This window comes from Salvelinus namaycush, unplaced genomic scaffold (genome assembly GCF_016432855.1).
Source record: "Salvelinus namaycush isolate Seneca unplaced genomic scaffold, SaNama_1.0 Scaffold157, whole genome shotgun sequence".
Taxonomy (NCBI): Eukaryota; Metazoa; Chordata; class Actinopteri; order Salmoniformes; family Salmonidae; genus Salvelinus; species Salvelinus namaycush.
Window position 1 is genome coordinate 250,349 of NW_024058308.1, and position 22,358 is coordinate 272,706.

Here is a 22,358-nt window from a genome sequence, read left to right on the forward strand (position 1 = left end):
AGCTGCCCAGCATTGAATCTGCCCCCCTAAAAAATACATCAGACTAGCCCAAGGTCGTTCCAGTGGCCTCTCTATAGACCTGAGAGTCTGAGAGAAGGCCCACTCACCAGTAGCTGGTACACATCTCAGTCATCACTCCAGACAGACAGGGCAGAAACAACGCAGCCAGCCGGGGTAGATACAGGACAGAAACAGATCAAAGCATTATACAGGCGGGGCTGGCGACCACAAACTCAGCAGGCTGGCATCATTCTGACTCAAACCAGAATCAAAACCACTTCAGATTGCTCTGACTTCTTATCTTACCTACTTTACATATGCTGAATGTTCTAGAACATAGATAACTAATAAAGAAGCAGTGAGATATTTAAAGTCCAGGACTGACCCTGTCCGCTCTCTGTGTGGTTCAGAAGCTTACTGGCCTGGCTGCTGCTGACTGTGTGCTGCAGAAGGTTATGAGGCAGTAGGGTTGACCTGGCCTGGGTCAGGAGGAGGTGTGTGGTTTAGTATGGCTTGACTAACCCTGGACAGGAAGACTGAACTACTAGTCAGGAGGGCTGAACCACTAGTCAGGGGGGCTGAACCACTAGTCAGGAGGGCTGAACCACTAGTCAGGGGGGCTGAACCACTAGTCAGGGAGGTTGAACCACTAGTCAGGGGGGCTGAACTACTCAGGATGGATGAACGACTAGACAGGAGGGCTGAACCACTAGTCAGGGGGGTTGAACCACTAGTCAGGGGGGCTGAACCACTAGTCAGGGGGGTTGAACCACTAGTCAGGGGGGCTGAACTACTCAGGATGGATGAACGACTAGACAGGAGGGCTGAACCACTAGTCAGGGGGGTTGAACCACTAGTCAGGGGGGCTGAACCACTAGTCAGGGGGGCTGAACCACTAGTCAGGGGGGCTGAACTACTCAGGATGGATGAACGACTAGACAGGAGGGCTGAACCACTAGTCAGGGGGGTTGAACCACTAGTCAGGGGGGCTGAACTACTAGTCAGGAGGGCTGAACCACTAGTCAGGGGGGTTGAACCACTAGTCAGGGGGGCTGAACCACTAGTCAGGGGGGTTGAACCACTAGTCAGGGGGGCTGAACTACTCAGGATGGATGAACGACTAGACAGGAGGGCTGAACCACTAGTCAGGGGGGTTGAACCACTAGTCAGGGGGGCTGAACTACTCAGGATGGATGAACGACTAGACAGGAGGGCTGAACCACTAGTCAGGAGGGCTGAACCACTAGTCAGGGGGGCTGAACCACTAGTCAGGGGGGTTGAACCACTAGTCAGGGGGGCTGAACTACTCAGGATGGATGAACGACTAGACAGGAGGGCTGAACCACTAGTCAGGGGGGTTGAACCACTAGTCAGGGGGGCTGAACTACTAGTCAGGAGGGCTGAACCACTAGTCAGGGGGGCTGAACCACTAGTCAGGAGGGCTGAACCACTAGTCAGGGGGGTTGAACCACTAGTCAGGGGGGCTGAACCACTAGTCAGGGGGGCTGAACCACTAGTCAGGGGGGTTGAACCACTAGTCAGGGGGGCTGAACCACTAGTCAGGGGGGCTGAACCACTAGTCAGGGGGGCTGAACCACTAGTCAGGGGGGCTGAACCACTAGTGCGGAGGGATGAACTACTAGTCAGGAAGGATGAACTATTCAGCAGAAATGATCTAGTAGTTAGGAGGGATGAACTATTAGTCATGAGAAATGAAAAAGTAGCCAGAGGGGATGAACTACTAGTCAGGAGACCTGAAATACTGGTCAGGAAGGCTTAACTACAAGTCAGGAGGGATGAACAATTGGGCCGACCAACCAGTGCTCCCGCACATTGGCTAACCGGGCTATCTGCATTGTGTTGATTTGAACAACTAGTCAGGAGAGATGAAGTACTACTAGTCCGGAGGGCTGAACTACTAGTCCGGAGGACTGAGCTAGTCAGGAAAGCTGAACTACGAGTCCGGAGCGATGAACTACGGGTCCGGAGGGATGAACTATGAGTCCGGAGGGATGAACTACGGGTCCGGAGGGATGAACTATGAGTCCGGAGGGATGAACTACGGGTCCGGAGGGATGAACTATGAGTCCGGAGGGATGAACTACGGGTCCGGAGGGATGAACTATGAGTCCGGAGGGATGAAGTACGAGTCCGGAGGGATGAACTAGTTAAAAGGGCTGAGCTAGTCAGGAAGGATGAACTACGAGTCAGGAGGGATGAAGTACGAGTCCGGAGGGATGAAGCACGAGTCCGGAGGGATGAAGTACGAGTCCGGAGGGATGAAGCACGAGTCCGGAGGGATGAAGTACGAGTCCGGAGGGATGAACTATGAGTCCGGAGGGATGAAGTACGAGTCCGGAGGGATGAACTAGTTAAAAGGGCTGAGCTAGTCAGGAAGGATGAACTACGAGTCAGGAGGGATGAAGTACGAGTCAGGAGGGATAAACTACGAGTCGTGAAGGATAAAATACGAGTCGTGAAGGATGAACTACTAGTCGGGAAGGATGAACTAGTCAGGAGGGATCAACTACTTGTCGGGGGATGAACTAGCATGGAGTGAGGAACTACTAGTCAAAAGCAATTAATTACTAGTCAGGACGGATGAACTACTAGTCAGGAGGGATGAACTAGTCAGGACGGATGAACTAGTCATGATGGATGAACTACTCGTAAGGAGAAATTAACTATTGAGGGATGACCTAGCGAGACGAGATGAACTACTCGTCAAGAGGGTTGAATTAGTCATTGGGGAAGAACAAATAAGGGCTGAACTACTAGTCACCCCAACTAGTCAGGAGGGCTGAGCTACTAGTCAGGAGAGATAAACTAGTCAGCAGGACCTTGTGGTTAAGAGGTTGGCTCATGCCTTTTCCTGGGGATGTGACTGGTTTAAAATAACCTAGAGTAGTCATTTTTCTCTCTAACAGCAGATAGTTTCACTTCAGAGAGCAGCCAGACAGAGAAAACCGCTCAGGGTCATGTGGTGTTAAGGTGGTCTAGTGTAGTGTTGTGTGTTAGAGCAGCCTTATGACTTCCTGTTGCTTCATCTTGTTCTGACGCTATGTCTCTGCGTTAGGGTTATGGTTAGTGTTTGTCTCTCAGGGTCATGTGGTGGTGGTCTGGTGTAGTGTTGTGTGTTAGGGTTATGGTTAGTGTTTGTCTCTCAGGGTCATGTGGTGTTAAGGTGGTCTGGTGTAGTGTTGTGTGTTAGGGTTAGCGTTTGTCTCTCAGGGTCATGTGGTGTTAAGGTGGTCTGGTGTAGTGTTGTGTGTTAGAGCAGCCTTATGACTTCCTGTTGCTTCATCTTGTTCTGACGCTATGTCTCTGGGTTAGGGTTATGGTTAGGGTTTGTCTCTCCGGGTCATGTGATGTTAAGGTGGTCTAGTGTAGTGTTGTGTGTTAGAGCAGTCTTATGACTTCCTGTTGCTTCATCCTGTTCTGACGCTATGTCTCTGGTTCCACTTCTCTATGCTGAGAGACACGCTGAGAGACATTGAGCTCACTTCTTGTTCTAAGGAATATCAGGTAGTCAGCTTATTATTACACTGTTTAAATGTATCTAAAAATATATAGTTTATAATATTTGAATTCCCGATATATTGTATGAAGCAATACTTGGAAATCACTATTCTTCAAAGCTAGGGTAGACTTTCACAGTCCAGCGTTATTCAGCAGTCTGATTCATGAAGACTGACCTCCCCACTGTCTCTCTGTCTCTTTGGTGTCTACACTTGTCGGATGTAAGTGTCTTCTGCTATCAGAATATGAAGATCGCATTGAAAAGACGGGTCTAGACACACAAAAGTTGCTTTGTGATCTGATCGTGTTCAGATCTGGCTGACCACTTCAGGAAGTGGTCAGGGATGTATTGTATGCGGATTTCTCCTCAGTCTGGACGCAATCAGGCTACCGAAAGTGAATACAGTTAGCGACGTCATCAGCACTCCTCCCACGTGTGTTTTGGGACTGAGAGGCACCTTTTCATTATAACATTGGAAATACGTTCTTAGCATGTGAGGAACGTGTTTGCTGGTCTCAAATCTGGCCAGCCAACTAATAGTTAGAAAAAAAAAATAGGTTTGGCTACAGTTAATCTAACCCGTTTGCAATCCCTTTAGCGTTGCTTACTAGCTATAGAGGTTAGCTGGCTAGTTAGCTACAGTAGTTAGCTACTGCCATCAGTTGTTGTGTTATCATATTTTGCCTATTCCACCGTTTGTAGAATGCATACTACTGGCATTTGAATATAGTGCTGAAATAGGGAATCCGGACACACTGTGGACATGGTAGACACATTGAAATGTAGGTGCAGATGCATGATGCGTTCGGAATTCCATGACCACGGCCTCTGTCTCTCTCTCTCCATGACCACGGCCTCTGTCTCTCTCTCTCCATGACCACGGCCTCTGTCTCTCTCTCTCCATGACCACGGCCTCTGTCTCTCTCTCTCCATGACCACGGCCTCTGTCTCTCTCTCTCCATGACCACGGCCTCTGTCTCTCTCTCTCCATGACCACGGCCTCTGTCTCTCTCTCTCCATGACCACGGCCTCTGTCTCTCTCTCTCCATGACCACGGCCTCTGTCTCTCTCTCTCCATGACCACGGCCTCTGTCTCTCTCTCTCCATGACCACGGCCTCTGTCTCTCTCTCTCCATGACCACGGCCTCTGTCTCTCTCTCTCCATGACCACGGCCTCTGTCTCTCTCTCTCTCCATGACCACGGCCTCTGTCTCTATCTCTCTCCATGACCACGGCCTCTGTCTCTCTCTATCTCTCTCTGTCTTGGTCTCTCTCTGCATCTTTCACTGTGTCTATTAACTAACACACAGTTCAAACGCAGAACCAGTGTTCATTATTTCAACAAAAAGAGAGACTAAAATAATATTAACACGACGCTGAAATTATGGCAAATAGAAATGAAGAGCAGAAAGGCACGGTTAAGAGCTTTGCTTGAGGTTTCATACAACCACACAACACTGCAGCAGACTTCCTTGTTGGTTTTGGGTCGAATTCAGGCATAACATCGACTTCTCAGAGAAGTCCTCGACCTGCAAAACCGAGACCATGATTGTGCTTCTGTTGTGGGAGTGGTAACATCACATTATAATGACACTGGTGATTTTCCTATACTCACACTGGGTCTCTCCTTCCTACAGGTGAGTGTCAGGGTCAGGGTCCAAACCAATAACACGTTTTCTCAAGCCGTTCTCAAAATACATGCAGGCATGAGGGTACCCTTTGGACATGCACACGTGTACAAAGACACACACACACAGCAACGTTATCATGTGTAGAAGTAAAGCGTGTTCAATAAACCCCAACACAGCTTTAGAACAGTGTTCAATATACCCCAACACAGCTTTAGAACAGTGTTTAATGCACCCCAACACAGCTTTAGAACAGTGTTCAATATACCCCAACACAGCTTTAGAACAGTGTTCAATATACCCCAACACAGCTTCAGAACAGTGTTCAATATACCCCAACACAGCTTTAGAACAGTGTTTAATGCACCCCAACACAGCTTCAGAACAGTGTTTAATGCACCCCAACACAGCTTTAGAACAGTGTTTAATGCACCCCAACACAGCTTTAGAACAGTGTTTAATGCACCCCAACACAGTTTTAGAACAGTGTTCAATATACCCCAACACAGCTTTAGAACAGTGTTTAATGCACCCCAACACAGCTTCAGAACAGTGTTTAATGCACCCCAACACAGCTTTAGAACAGTGTTTAATGCACCCCAACACAGTTTTAGAACAGTGTTCAATATACCCCAACACAGCTTCAGAACAGTGTTTAATGCACCCCAACACAGCTTTAGAACAGTGTTCAATATACCCCAACACAGTTTTAGAACAGTGTTCAATATACCCCAACACAGCTTCAGAACAGTGTTCAATATACCCCAACACAGCTTTAGAACAGTGTTTAATGCACCCCAACACAGCTTCAGAACAGTGTTTAATGCACCCCAACACAGTTTTAGAACAGTGTTCAATATACCCCAACACAGCTTCAGAACAGTGTTTAATGCACCCCAACACAGCTTCAGAACAGTGTTTAATGCACCCCAACACAGCTTTAGAACAGTGTTTAATGCACCCCAACACAGTTTTAGAACAGTGTTCAATATACCCCAACACAGCTTTAGAACAGTGTTCAATGCACCCCAACACAGCTTTAGAACAGTGTTCAATATACCCCAACACAGCTTTAGAACAGTGTTCAATATACCCCAACACAGCTTTAGAACAGTGTTCAATATACCCCAACACAGCTTTAGAACAGTGTTTAATGCACCCCAACACAGCTTTAGAACAGTGTTTAATGCACCCCAACACAGCTTCAGAACAGTGTTCAATATACCCCAACACAGCTTTAGAACAGTGTTTAATGCATCCCAACACAGCTTCAGAACAGTGTTCAATATACCCCAACACAGCTTTAGAACAGTGTTTAATGCACCCCAACACAGTTTTAGAACAGTGTTCAATATACCCCAACACAGCTTTAGAACAGTGTTTAATGCACCCCAACACAGCTTTAGAACAGTGTTCAATATACCCCAACACAGCTTTAGAACAGTGTTTAATGCACCCCAACACAGCTTTAGAACAGTGTTCAATATACCCCAACACAGCTTCAGAACAGTGTTTAATGCACCCCAACACAGCTTTAGAACAGTGTTCAATATACCCCAACACAGCTTTAGAGCAGTGTTCAATATACCCCAACACAGTTTTAGAACAGTGTTCAATATACCCCAACACAGCTTTAGAACAGTGTTCAATGCACCCCAACACAGCTTTAGAACAGTGTTCAATATACCCCAACACAGCTTCAGAACAGTGTTTAATGCACCCCAACACAGCTTTAGAGCAGTGTTCAATATACCCCAACACAGCTTTAGAACAGTGTTCAATATACCCCAACACAGCTTCAGAACAGTGTTTAATGCACCCCAACACAGCTTTAGAGCAGTGTTCAATATACCCCAACACAGCTTTAGAACAGTGTTCAATATACCCCAACACAGCTTTAGAACAGTGTTCAAAATACCCCAACACAGCTTTAGAACAGTGTTCAATAAACCCCAACACAGCTTCAGAACAGTGTTTAATGCACCCCAACACAGCTTTAGAACAGTGTTTAATGCACCCCAACACAGCTTTAGAGCAGTGTTCAATATACCCCAACACAGCTTTAGAACAGTGTTCAATATACCCCAACACAGCTTTAGAACAGTGTTCAATATACCCCAACACAGCTTTAGAACAGTGTTTAATGCACCCCAACACAGCTTTAGAACAGTGTTTAATGCACCCCAACACAGCTTTAGAGCAGTGTTCAATATACCCCAACACAGCTTTAGAACAGTGTTCAATATACCCCAACACAGCTTCAGAACAGTGTTTAATGCACCCCAACACAGCTTTAGAGCAGTGTTCAATATACCCCAACACAGCTTTAGAACAGTGTTCAATATACCCCAACACAGCTTCAGAACAGTGTTTAATGCACCCCAACACAGCTTTAGAACAGTGTTTAATGTACCCCAACACAGTTTTAGAACAGTGTTTAATGCACCCCAACACAGCTTTAGAGCAGTGTTCAATATACCCCAACACAGCTTTAGAACAGTGTTCAATATACCCCAACACAGCTTTAGAACAGTGTTTAATGTACCCCAACACAGCTTTAGAACAGTGTTTAAAACCTGTTGAGGACAGAGGGCGCTGTTTTCACTTTGGGGGAAAATCGTGCCCAATTTAAACGGCCTCGTACTCAATTCTTGCTCGTACAATATGCATATTATTATTACTATTGGATAGAAAACACTCTCTAGTTTCTAAAACCGTTTGAATTATATCTGTGAGTAAAACAGAACTCCTTTTGCAGCAAACTTCCTGACAGGAAGTGGAAAATCTGAAATCGATGCACTCTTCTAGGGGCTGCCTATTAAAGTCCTTGTTATTTATTAGTTTAGATGCACTTCATACGTCTTCCACTAGATGTCGACAAGCAGTGAGAGAAGAAATTGAGTGTGTAACTTGATCTGGACTCGAATCATAGCTCTTGGTATGACGTGTCACCAGTTTCCTGTTTTCTGGAGAGCGCGAGGAGGCACCTGGATTTGCCTTCTGATAAGCTGACGTTATGGATGACTAATATCTCCGGCTTTGATTTTATTTGATACATGTGACAATATCATCGTAAAGTATGTTTTTTCAATATAGTTTAATCAGATTATTGAAATTTTTTCGGGAGTTTTGCCGTGTTCCGTTCTCTTCCGTTTGTTGACATGGAGAGATTCGCGCCACTTGGCAAGTGTGCTTGCTAAATCGAGAGGGAAAAAGGCCGTTCTAAATCCAAACAACGATTGTTCCCAACAAAGGACCCCTTGTACAACATTCTGATGAAAGATCAGCAAAAGTAGGACCCATTTTATGATGCTATTTCATATATCTGTCAAACATGTGAAATAGTCGTTTGCGCCCAGCTTTTGGGTACTCTCTCGCTATAACTAAGCTGGATGTCGTAATGAAGTTATTTTTAGAATTCTAACACGGCGATTGCATTAAGAACTAGTGTATCTATCATTTCCTATACAACATGTATTTTTTAGTTATGTTTATGAATAGTCATTTGGTCAGAATATGTGTGTCAGAAAAAGTGTCAGAAAAAATATCCGGACGTTGTGGGAAAAAGATGCTACCTTAGCACAATGTATAACCACTGATTTCATCTCTAAATATGCACATTTTCGAACAAAACATAAGTGTATGTATAACCTGATGTTATAGGACTGTCATCTGATGAACCTTATCAAGGTTAGTCAAAAATTATATATATTTTGCTGGTTTGTCACGATCGCTAACTTTTACTACTGGGGAATGGCTTGTGTTTCTGGCTATTGTGGTAAGCTAATATAACGCTATATTGTGTTTTCGCTGTAAAACACTTAAGAAATCGGAAATATTGGCTGGAATCACAAGATGCCTGTCTTTCATTTGCTGTACACCATGTATTTTTCAGAAATGTTTTATGATGAGTATTTAGGTATTTGACGTTGGTGTCTGTAATTATTATGGCTGCTTTCGGTGCAATTTCTGATTGTAGCTGCAATGTAAACTATGATTTATACCTGAAATATGCACATTTTTCGAACAAAACATAGATTTATTGAATAACATGTTATAAGACTGTCATCTGATGAAGTTGTTTGTTGGTTAGTTTGGTTGGTTCTTGGTTAGTTAGGTTGGCTTTGTGCATGCTACCTGTGCTGTGAAAAATGTCTGTCCTTTTTTGTATTTGGTGGTGAGCTAACATAAATATACGTGCCGTTTTCGCTGTAAAACATTTTAAAAATCGGACATGTTGGCTGGATTCACAAGATGTGTACCTTTCATTTGCTGTATTGGACTTGTTAATGTGTGAAAGTTAAATATTTCTAAAAAATATATTTTGAATTTCGCGCTCTGCCTTTTCAGTGGAATGTGGGAGGAGTTCCGCTGGCGGAACGCCAGAGCAGTACAGGTTAATGCACCCCAACACAGCTTTAGAACAGTGTTTAATGCACCCAATGTTCAATATAAAATGTACTACATGTTCAATGTATGACATGTTCAATATAAAATGTACTACATGTTCAATGTATGACATGTTCAACATAGAACGTAATGACATGTTCAATATGTGACATGTTCAATATATGACATGGATGACATGTTCAATATAGAATGTTTGACATGTTCAATATAGAATGTTTGACATGTTCAATATATGACATGTTCAATATATGACATGTTCAATATATGACATGTTCAATATATGACATGTTCAATATAGAATGTTTGACATGTTCAATATAGAATGTTTGACATGTTCAATATATGACATGTTCAATATATGACATGTTCAATATATGACATGTTCAATATAGAATGTTTGACATGTTCAATATATGACATGTTCAATATATGACATGTTCAATATAGAATGTTTGACATGTTCAATATATGACATGTTCAATATATGACATGTTCAATATATGACATGTTCAATATATGACATGTTCAATATAGAATGTTTGACATGTTCAATATATGACATGTTCAATATATGACATGTTCAATATATGACATGTTCAATATAGAATGTTTGACATGTTCAATATAGAATGTTTGACATGTTCAATATATGACATGTTCAATATATGACATGTTCAATATATGACATGTTCAATATAGAATGTTTGACATGTTCAATACAGAATGCATGTCATGTTCAATACAGAATGCATGACATGTTCAATGTATGACGTGTTAAATATAGAATGTATGACATTTTCAATGTATGACGTGTTCAATATAGAATGGATGACATGTTCAATTAATGACATGTTCAATATAGAATGGATGACATGTACAATATAGAATGTATGACATTTTCAATGTATGACGTGTTCAATATAGAATGTATGACATGTTCAATGTATGACATGTACAATATAGAATGTATGACATGTACAATGTATGATATGTACGACATCTTCAGTATAGAATGTATGACATGTACAATGTAAGACATGTTCAATATAGAATGACATGTACAATATAGAATGTATGACAGGTACAATGGAAGACATGTTCAATATAGAATGTATGACATATTCAATGTATGACATGTACAATATAGAATGTATGACATGTACAATGTAAGACATGTTCAATATAGAATGACATGTACAATATAGAATGTATGACAGGTACAATGGAAGACATGTTCAATATAGAATGTATGACATGTTCAATGTATAACATGTTCAATATAGAATGTATGACATGTACAATATAGATTGTATGAAATGTACAATATAGTATTTATATAAACAACATAATCTGTCTCTCAGATATTGTCGTACTAGTTGCGTTTTCTGTGTTCAGGCTATCCAGTGTGTTGGTTCTTGTCTATGGGAGGATGATTTTGCAGTAGAGACGTGAGGTTTTGTCTAAGGGACTCATTCTCCCATTAAAACCCTCTAGGGAGACTGAGGAACATTAAGATACATACTAGAGCCATTACAACAACACGCTCCCGGCCAGCGGCCCCCTCCCCACTCTCCTGACCCCCCAGCGGCCCCCTCCCTAGTCTTCTGCCCCCCCTCCCCAGCGCTCCCCAGTCCTAGATTGCCATTGTGCAGCTCCCTGGGAATGAGAGTTTGCACAATTTCTTAGGACGTGAACTTTTCCCCAATTTATTTGAATAGGAGTGAGTTAATGGTTGATTGTTCCCATGGGCTTTAAGCAGAGCCTCCTCCAAGGAGAAGGAAAGAGCTACAGCCTTACTACACACACTATGTCAAGGTCTCCTCTGCTCCCGCTGGGGAGGCAGGGGGATGTTCCTCGAGGTAGAAAGGAAAACACAGGAAAAGACGGAAGTGTGCTAAACGGATAAAACATGTGTACATCGTGTTACAGTAACATCCCTCCACCGGTCTCACTAGAGAGGTGAAGTTTTGACCTGAGTCTTTTTGGGTTTCTGTCTCCTAAAGGCTTTATTTTAGTCCTATAGTCCTCTCCAGGCCGGGGGTAAAGGCCACAGCCTCCTCAGGTCTAACCATTACCTTAACCCTAACCCTTAACTTTCACCATATCTCTAACCCCAACCCTCTAAAGATTTTATTTTTTGTTCTATATTCCTCTCCAGGACTGGAGTGAAGGCCACAGCCTCCTCTGCTCTGCAAGACTAACCCTAATACCGGTACCCCCAGTATACAGCCTCCTCTGTGTGGGTACTCTGCAAGACTAACCCTAATACCGGTACCCCCAGTATACAGCCTCCTCTGTGTGGGTACTCTGCAAGACTAACCCTAATACCGGTACCCCCAGTATACAGCTTCGCTATTGTTATTTTACTGTTGCTCTTTTAATTATTTGTTACTTTTATTTCTTATTCTTATTTTATTGGTTTTATTTTTTTTAATGCATTGCTGGTTAGGGCTTATAAATAAGTATTTCACTGTTGTATTCGGAGCATGTGACAAATATAATTTGATTTGATATAAACAAATATAACTTAATATTATAATCTTAAACCCGTTGGCCGCCGCTAGCCGCTGCTGCTACTAACTCTAACCCCGCTAGCTGCTGCTGCTAATAACTCTAACCCGCTAGCTGCTGCTGCTACTAACTCTAACCCGCTAGCTGCTGCTGCTACTAACTCTAACCCCGCTAGCTGCTGCTGCTAATAACTCTAACCCGCTAGCTGCTGCTGCTACTAACTCTAACCCGCTAGCTGCTGCTGCTACTAACTCTAACCCGCTAGCTGCTGCTGCTACTAACTCTAACCCGCTAGCTGCTGCTGCTAATAACTCTAACCCGCTAGCTGCTGCTGCTAATAACTCTAACCCGCTAGCTGCTGCTGCTCATAACTCTAACCCGCTAGCTGCTGCTGCTCATAACTCTAACCCGCTAGCTGCTGCTGCTAATAACTCTAACCCGCTAGCTGCTGCTGCTAATAACTCTAACCCGCTAGCTGCTGCTGCTCATAACTCTAACCCGCTAGCTGCTGCTGCTCATAACTCTAACCCGCTAGCTGCTGCTGCTCATAACTCTAACCCGCTAGCTGCTGCTGCTCATAACTCTAACCCGCTAGCTGCTGCTGCTCATAACTCTAACCCGCTAGCTGCTGCTGCTAATAACTCTAACCCGCTAGCTGCTGCTGCTAATAACTCTAACCCGCTAGCTGCTGCTGCTAATAACTCTAACCCGCTAGCTGCTGCTGCTCATAACTCTAACCCGCTAGCTGCTGCTGCTCATAACTCTAACCCGCTAGCTGCTGCTGCTAATAACTCTAACCCGCTAGCTGCTGCTGCTAATAACTCTAACCCGCTAGCTGCTGCTGCTAATAACTCTAACCCGCTAGCTGCTGCTGCTACTAACTCTAACCCGCTAGCTGCTGCTGCTCATAACTCTAACCCCGCTAGCTGCTGCTGCTAATAACTCTAACCCGCTAGCTGCACAAGTGGCTCAGGTAGTGCAGCTCATCCAGGATGGCACATCAATGCACATCAGAGCATGTAAGCGCTACCAGGAGACAGGCCAGTACATCAGGAGACGTGGAGGAGGCCGTAGGAGGGCAACAACCCAGCAGCAGGACCGCTACCTCCGCCTTTGTGCAAGGAGGAGCAGGAGGAGCACTGCCAGAGCCCTGAAAAATGACCTCCAGCAGGCCACAAATGTGCATGTGTCTGCTCAAACGGTCAGAAACAGACTCCATGAGGGTGGTATGAGGGCCCGACGTCCACAGGTGGGGGTTGTGCTTACAGCCCAACACCGTGCAGGACGTTTGGCATTTGCCAGAGGACACCAAGATTGGCAAATTCGCCACTGGCGCCCTGTGCTCTTCACAGATGAAAGCAGGTTCACACTGAGCACGTGACAGACGTGACAGAGTCTGGAGACGCCGTGGAGAACGTTCTGCTGCCTGCAACATCCTCCAGCATGACCGGTTTGGCGGTGGGTCAGTCATGGTGTGGGGTGGCATTTCTTTGGGGGGCCGCACAGCCCTCCATGTGCTCGCCAGAGGTAGCCTGACTGCCATTAGGTACCGAGATGAGATCCTCAGACCCCTTGTGAGACCATATGCTGGTGCGGTTGGCCCTGGGTTCCTCCTAATGCAAGACAATGCTAGACCTCATGTGGCTGGAGTGTGTCAGCAGTTCCTGCAAGAGGAAGGCATTGATGCTATGGACTGGCCCGCCCGTTCCCCAGACCTGAATCCAATTGAGCACATCTGGGACATCATGTCTCGCACCATCCACCAACGCCACATTGCACCACAGACTGTCCAGGAGTTGGCGGATGCTTTAGTCCAGGTCTGGGAGGAGATCCCTCAGGAGACCATCCGCCACCTCATCAGGAGCATACCCAGGCGTTGTAGGGAGGTCATATAGGCACGTGGAGGCCACACACACTACTGAGCCTCATTTTGACTTGTTTTAAGGACATTACATCAAAGCTGGATCAGCCTGTAGTGTGGTTTTCCACTTTAATTTTGAGTGTGACTCCAAATCCAGACCTCCATGGGTTGATAAATTTGATTTCCATTGATCATTTTTGTGTGATTTTGTTGTCAGCACCTTCAACTATGTAAAGAAAAAAGTATTTAATAAGAATAGTTCATTCATTCAGATCTAGGATGTGTTATTTTAGTGTTCCCTTTATTTTTTTGAGCAGTGTATATATATTTTAATGTTTTTTTTCTTCATCAATTAAAAAAAAAGTTTTTAAATTATGCTTTATTGCTAAGCGGAGGTAGTACTCTGTAGATGTATTTGATGTATTGTATAGGTTAGGGTTAGGGTACTATGTAAAGGTATTTGAGGTATTGTATAGGTAGTACTATGTAGATGTATTTGAGGTATTGTGTAGGCATTTGTATTTGTCTCCTGAGTGGCGCAGCGGTCTAAGGCACTGCATCGCAGTGCTAGAGGCGGCACTACAGACCCTGGTTCGATTCCAGGATATATCAAACCGGCTGTGATTGGGAGTCCCATAGGGCGGTGCACAATAGGCCCAGCATCGTCCGGGTTAGGGTTTGACCAGGGTAGGCCGTCATTGTAAATAAGAATTTGTTCTTAACTGACTTGCCTAGTTAAATTAATATGAAAACAAAAAATAGGTAGTACTATGTAGGTGTAGAATATTTGCATTGACACCGCTTCATTTGTTTTTACACTGCGCTACTCGCTGTTTATTATCTATGCATAGTCACTTTACAAATTACCTTGACTAACCTGTACCCCCACACATTGACTCTGTACCAGTACCCCCTGTATATAATCTCTTTATTATGTCATTTTCTTGTGTTACGTTTGGATTTTTTGGAGAAGAAAAATTAACTTTAGTTTATTTAGAAAATATTTACTTAACCAACAATGCAGTTAAAGAAATAGAGTTCAGGCTTTTAAATAAGTATTTCACAGTAAGGTTGTAATCGGCGCCTGTGACTAATACAATTTGATTTGATGTATTGGAGGCCAGGTTAGGCCCAATATAAAGGCCCAATATAAACACAGCTTTGTCTCATTCCATTTATGACAACAGAGCAAAGTCCAACATATGCACACATTGCTCTTTAGGAATTATATAACCCATTATGAAACTCTGAAGTAAAGAATCCCTCTTTTTAATTCAGTCCATGTTGCTCTAGTATCCACACATCACTGTTATATCAGGTTAGTTATAAAGAGTTCTACTGTAGATACAAACTTGATGGTTCCTGCTAGATTTACCTTATAGAAGATTATACTGTAGCCCATTGAGGGAGAAATGCTAAACATGAGACTATAATGAGGAATAATTGGTGTAGGCATACTACCTTATCCTTATACTGTAGTGTAGTGAAAACCAGTGTGGAAAAAGTACCCAATTGTCATACTTTAATAAAAGTAAAGATACCTTAATAGAAAATGACTCAAGTAGAGGTGAAAGTCACCCAGTAAAATACTGCTTGAGTAAAAGTATTTGGTTTTAAATATACTTAAGTATCAAAAGTAAATGGAATTGCTAAAATATACTTAAGTATTAAAAGTATACAGTACATAATTTCACATTCCTTATATTAAGCAAACCAGACGGCACAATTTTCTTGTTTTAAATTTCAGATAGCCAGGGGCACACTCCAACACTCAGATAGCCAGGGGCACACTCCAACACTCAGATAGCCAGGGGCACACTCCAACACTCAGATAGCCAGGGGCACACTCCAACACTCAGATAGCCAGGGGCACACTCCAACACTCAGATAGCCAGGGGCACACTCCAACACTCAGATAGCCAGGGGCACACTCCAACACTCAGATAGCCAGGGGCACACTCCAACACTCAGATAGCCAGGGGCACACTCCAACACTTAGATAGCCAGGGGCACACTCCAACACTCAGATAGCCAGGGGCACACTCCAACACTCAGATAGCCAGGGGCACACTCCAACACTCAGATAGCCAGGGGCACACTCCAACACTCAGATAGCCAGGGGCACACTCCAACACTCAGATAGCCAGGGGCACACTCCAACACTCAGATAGCCAGGGGCACACTCCAACACTCAGATAGCCAGGGGCACACTCCAACACTCAGATAGCCAGGGGCACACTCCAACACTCAGATAGCCAGGGGCACACTCCAACAGTCAGATAGCCAGGGGCACACTCCAACACTCAGATAGCCAGGGGCACACTCCAACACTCAGATAGCCAGGGGCACACTCCAACAGTCAGATAGCCAGGGGCACACTCCAACACTCAGATAGCCAGGGGCACACTCCAACACTCAGATAGCCAGGGGCACACTCCAACACTCAGATAGCCAGGGGCACACTCCAACACTCAGATAGCCAGGGGCACACTCCAACACTCAGATAGCCAGGGGCACACTCCAACACTCAGATAGCCAGGGGCACACTCCAACACTCAGATAGCCAGGGGCACACTCCAACACTCAGATAGCCAGGGGCACACTCCAACACTTAGATAGCCAGGGGCACACTCCAACACTCAGATAGCCAGGGGCACACTCCAACAGTCAGATAGCCAGGGGCACACTCCAACACTCAGATAGCCAGGGGCACACTCCAACACTCAGATAGCCAGGGGCACACTCCAACACTCAGATAGCCAGGGGCACACTCCAACACTCAGATAGCCAGGGGCACACTCCAACACTCAGATAGCCAGGGGCACACTCCAACACTCAGATAGCCAGGGGCACACTCCAACACTCAGATAGCCAGGGGCACACTCCAACACTCAGATAGCCAGGGGCACACTCCAACAGTCAGATAGCCAGGGGCACACTCCAACACTCAGATAGCCAGGGGCACACTCCAACACTCAGATAGCCAGGGGCACACTCCAACACTCAGATAGCCAGGGGCACACTCCAACAGTCAGATAGCCAGGGGCACACTCCAACACTCAGATAGCCAGGGGCACACTCCAACACTTAGATAGCCAGGGGCACACTCCAACACTCAGATAGCCAGGGGCACACTCCAACACTCAGATAGCCAGGGGCACACTCCAACAGTCAGATAGCCAGGGGCACACTCCAACACTCAGATAGCCAGGGGCACACTCCAACACTCAGATAGCCAGGGGCACACTCCAACACTCAGATAGCCAGGGGCACACTCCAACACTTAGATAGCCAGGGGCACACTCCAACACTCAGATAGCCAGGGGCACACTCCAACACTCAGATAGCCAGGGGCACACTCCAACACTCAGATAGCCAGGGGCACACTCCAACACTCAGATAGCCAGGGGCACACTCCAACACTCAGATAGCCAGGGGCACACTCCAACAGTCAGATAGCCAGGGGCACACTCCAACAGTCAGATAGCCAGGGGCACACTCCAACACTCAGATAGCCAGGGGCACACTCCAACACTCAGATAGCCAGGGGCACACTCCAACAGTCAGATAGCCAGGGGCACACTCCAACACTCAGATAGCCAGGGGCACACTCCAACACTTAGATAGCCAGGGGCACACTCCAACAGTCAGATAGCCAGGGGCACACTCCAACACTCAGATAGCCAGGGGCACACTCCAACACTCAGATAGCCAGGGGCACACTCCAACACTCAGATAGCCAGGGGCACACTCCAACACTCAGATAGCCAGGGGCACACTCCAACACTCAGATAGCCAGGGGCACACTCCAACACTCAGATAGCCAGGGGCACACTCCAACAGTCAGATAGCCAGGGGCACACTCCAACACTCAGATAGCCAGGGGCACACTCCAACACTCAGATAGCCAGGGGCACACTCCAACACTCAGATAGCCAGGGGCACACTCCAACAGTCAGATAGCCAGGGGCACACTCCAACACTCAGATAGCCAGGGGCACACTCCAACACTCAGATAGCCAGGGGCACACTCCAACAGTCAGATAGCCAGGGGCACACTCCAACACTCAGATAGCCAGGGGCACACTCCAACAGTCAGATAGCCAGGGGCACACTCCAACACTCAGATAGCCAGGGGCACACTCCAACACTCAGATAGCCAGGGGCACACTCCAACACTCAGATAGCCAGGGGCACACTCCAACACTCAGATAGCCAGGGGCACACTCCAACACTCAGATAGCCAGGTGCACACTCCAACACTCAGATAGCCAGGGGCACACTCCAACAGTCAGATAGCCAGGGGCACACTCCAACACTCAGATAGCCAGGGGCACACTCCAACACTTAGATAGCCAGGGGCACACTCCAACACTCAGATAGCCAGGGGCACACTCCAACACTCAGATAGCCAGGGGCACACTCCAACACTTAGATAGCCAGGGGCACACTCCAACACTCAGATAGCCAGGGGCACACTCCAACAGTCAGATAGCCAGGGGCACACTCCAACACTTAGATAGCCAGGGGCACACTCAAACACTCAGATAGCCAGGGGCACACTCCAACACTCAGATAGCCAGGGGCACACTCCAACACTCAGATAGCCAGGGGCACACTCCAACACTCAGATAGCCAGGGGCACACTCCAACACTCAGATAGCCAGGGGCACACTCCAACACTCAGATAGCCAGGGGCACACTCCAACACTCAGATAGCCAGGGGCACACTCAAACAAAGCATTTGTGTATAGTAAGTCCGCCAGATCAGAGGCAGTAGGGATGACCAGGGATGTTCTCTTGATAAGTGTGAATTGTACCATTTTCCTGTACTGTCAAGAATTCGAAATGTAAGGAGTACTTTCGGGTGGCAGGAAAAATGAATAGAGTAAAATGTACATTATTTTCTTTAGGAATGTAGCGGAGTAAAAGTTGTCAAGAATATAAATAGTAAAGTACAGATAACCTAAAAAAACTACTTACGTAGTACTTTAAAGTATTTTTTCTTAAGTACTTTACACCACTGAGGAAAACTATGTGTTCTCGGTCTTTGTGAAGGGAAATGTTGTGAAACTGAACCTGAAGTATCCTATCACTTTCAGCGGACACAGACTAGTCCTCGCTTCTCCAAAATACTGTTCATGTCACAACCATTTTTCAAAAATAGCTTTACAAATGTTTTATCATAAGTTATTCAGTCATATCCTTAAATAAATTGTTTATTTTAAGTCATTGCATGAGGAAATATCATGCTGACCTGTGTCATGACTAACACTGTTGGCCTCAGATGATGCTATGACCTTGTAACATAGAAAGTAAATACAGAATTATACAGCCTATTTAGATCAAGAATACACATTTCTACATAATAACTACATAGCCTAATTTAAAGTATTCAAGTATTTTTATAGTAACCCATCTATTGTAGTCAACAGGTGGCAGGTGATTGTAAGACATAAGGCATAGTTGTTAAACCAATAACTCAAATCAAAATCGATTTGCTTCAGTAATAAGTCAATTTAAATTTGAAATGAAAAGTTTGGTTTTCTAAATATGACTATATTTAAAAATATTTTTATTCTAAATAAATGTAAAGTAAATATCTGGAGGTACCTACAGCCTAAATTAAAACACCGCAGCAATAACTGAATGATTTGACTGATGAAAGTTTGCCTACAACAAAATAGGGTCATTGTGTTGATATATGGCGGGTGTGTGGTGGGCGGGTTGAATAAAGATAAAACCGATAGGCTTACCTTAAAAGAAAAATCCATAAATGTATCATTATTGTGCAATTTATATCTATGGGCTACATTGAGGTTTTTCTTTCATTATTTTAGGCTCTCTCATTAGTGTATAAGGCTTTAGGCTTTAGAGCCTAACTGTATACGGGCCAAATAGCCTACACGCCAATCGCCAAATGCTTAATGGAAGGGGCAGAAAAAGTTAAAGTTGATTCACAGAAGAAAAAAGGACAATATCAGAGTTTAATTCAATAGAAGGAAAAAAGGCCAGGTTGGAGTTTCATTAAGAGAAAAGCTGTGTAATGGAGAGTTGAAAATAAAGAGAAGGGAGGCCCAGAAAAGTCATGTTTGGGAAAGATTTGATGAAGTGGTGAAACAGGATGATAGCAGTGCTAGGGCTGTGTTATGTGTGATGTTATGTGTGATGATTGTGAGGCGCTATACAAATTTCACAGTCACAAGACAGGACTTCAAATAGGCTTATGACAAGTCAAGGGAACTGTAGCCTACTGCTCAGATGGGTTTAAATGGAAACTAACATTTGGACAATGACTGTAGGTCTATAACCTCTCACAAAGCCTTAATATTAACTCATGCAGAATTAAGCATTTCTTGCAGTAAAATTATACACCAACTGTAGGCTAAATGTTGACCCGGGAACATGAGGGGAGAAATAAGATGTATTTCTTTCAGCATCTTGAGAGAATGCACCTCTACAGATACCTTCTACGGTGCTATCTTTATCAGCATCATAAAAGCTGATAGTATGTCCAACCACAAAAAATATGCATCCAAGCCAAACGGAAATCTTATCAGAAACATTTTGGGTCATTTTCACAGCTTTCCATTTCCTTACAACTGGTCAAACTGATGGAATTTGGAAATGTTGCACATCACTTTGCATTTTCTCTCCGGTCCCGAAAGAAGCAAAGATGACAGCACTTTACTGACCTCAACTATAGAGAAACATTAATTCTATCGATTTATGACATTCTGGTGAGCAAGAGTGTATTTAGTCTACTTGGGCAACATATAATGACAGAAGAGAAGCTGAATATGTGTAATTATAAACAAGTTGACTAACAAATAGCCTACAAAACGTCGGAAATTATAAGCAGAAACATATGCAAATCAGCAACAACAAAAAATCATGCGCCTCATGTAGCCTAGATGCATTTTCTTTATAATTCTTCAGATTGTCACTTTATCACATGTAGTTGGGTGGCTGCTGATGGGTAATTGGTCATTGCGGGCGGCAGTAGGTGATCGAACAGCTGACCAGCGCACCACAAGTTGCTACCCAGCGCATGCTGTCACGCAGGACTGAGATTTACCCGCTAATTCAGTGCAATACTATCAGACTATCATTTAAAACTAAAACTGAACAAGTTGCCTAGCTATTAATGATTATAAAGGGTTATGACAATAAATGATTGTCAAAACATATTTTAATATTGCAAATCTTCCAATGTGTGAGCCCTTGAAATTATCAGCACATGCTACACATTTGGAAAACGTTTGGGATTTAATTTGTTGAATTGAATAAAAACGTACCTGTTACACAGCGAGGACTTTGCTTGTTAAAATTGCTACACATCATATTCATGTCCTATACACTTGTATTAATTTCCCCAATAATAGACATACACTAATGTTTTAAATGAAAGTTGTCCTACGCTTGCCAACGTGTTGACAGGCAGTGCAATTGATCCCCCTCCTCTCCGTGGGTTAAATACCATGCTGCTCATCGCAGGAAGAAATATAAAAACGACTGACCTGAATAAGATCTCAAATAATGTGCGATGCCGTGTCCTTCTATAGTAGCTGCTGCCTGTTTGTCCTTCTATAGTAGCTGCTGCCTGTTTGTCCTTCTATAGTAGCTGCTGCCTGTTTGTCCTTCTATAGTAGCTGCTGCCTGTTTGTCCTTTTATAGTAGCTGCTGCCTGTTTGTCCTTCTATAGTAGCTGCTGCCTGTTTGTCCTTTTATAACAGCTGCGGACTGTTTGTCTCTTGTTTGTTCTCTCGCGGCGCAGCGGGACCCGCTCTGGAGCCTCTCGATGTCTTTTTTTTGTCTCTGCAGGCAGTCAATCAGCAACGACAGGACCGGGCTACACTGCTTGGTGGGCAGGATGATAACATGTAGTATTGCAGGAGTAACAGGGATAATGACAGTAGTCATGTTCTACCAACTCGTGTTGTAGACATATCTCGCTTTGTTTCCCCTCCCTCTCTGGAACACCTACTGGGATCACATGGAACAACGCGGAAGGAAGAGTAATTCTGGCTTCAGTCCTGTTGATGGTTATTACTGAACAATTATCCTACAGCTTTTAACACGCACTTCTGAGTGCAGAAAATGACTTGATTGCACATCATGATTAGAGTGAGGAATTATCATGAAGTGATCACTGATGGTTTGTGATAAATTAATAAAAAGTGAGAATTAAAGTCAAAATAATTACAGTATTTGGGGAACATGCACAAACTGTTATGGCTACACTATTAGTCTATACTGTGTATACTGTGTATTGTGGTTGCATGTACCACAGTAAATCAGTTAGAGAAATTTACCACAATAAATAATTTAGAGAAATATACCACAGTAAATCAGTTACAGAAATCTACCAGAATAAATCAGTTACAGAAATCTACCACAGTTAGAGAACTCTCGTCCAAGATGGCGT

The 22,358-nt window shown here is 44.3% G+C and overlaps 1 protein-coding gene across 1 annotated transcript in view; it reads right to left on the reverse strand.

Moving 5' to 3' along the window:
- The window catches only part of pparg (peroxisome proliferator-activated receptor gamma), a 137,108-nt gene extending 115,693 nt beyond the window's left edge, over positions 1–21,415 (reverse strand). Inside the window, exon 1 of the mRNA XM_038983283.1 lies at positions 21,229–21,415. Coding sequence (XP_038839211.1) covers positions 21,229–21,280 — 52 coding nt within the window. The 5' untranslated portion in view covers positions 21,281–21,415. The remainder of the gene's footprint in view (positions 1–21,228) is intronic.
- Between the last annotated feature and the right edge of the window lie 943 nt (positions 21,416–22,358).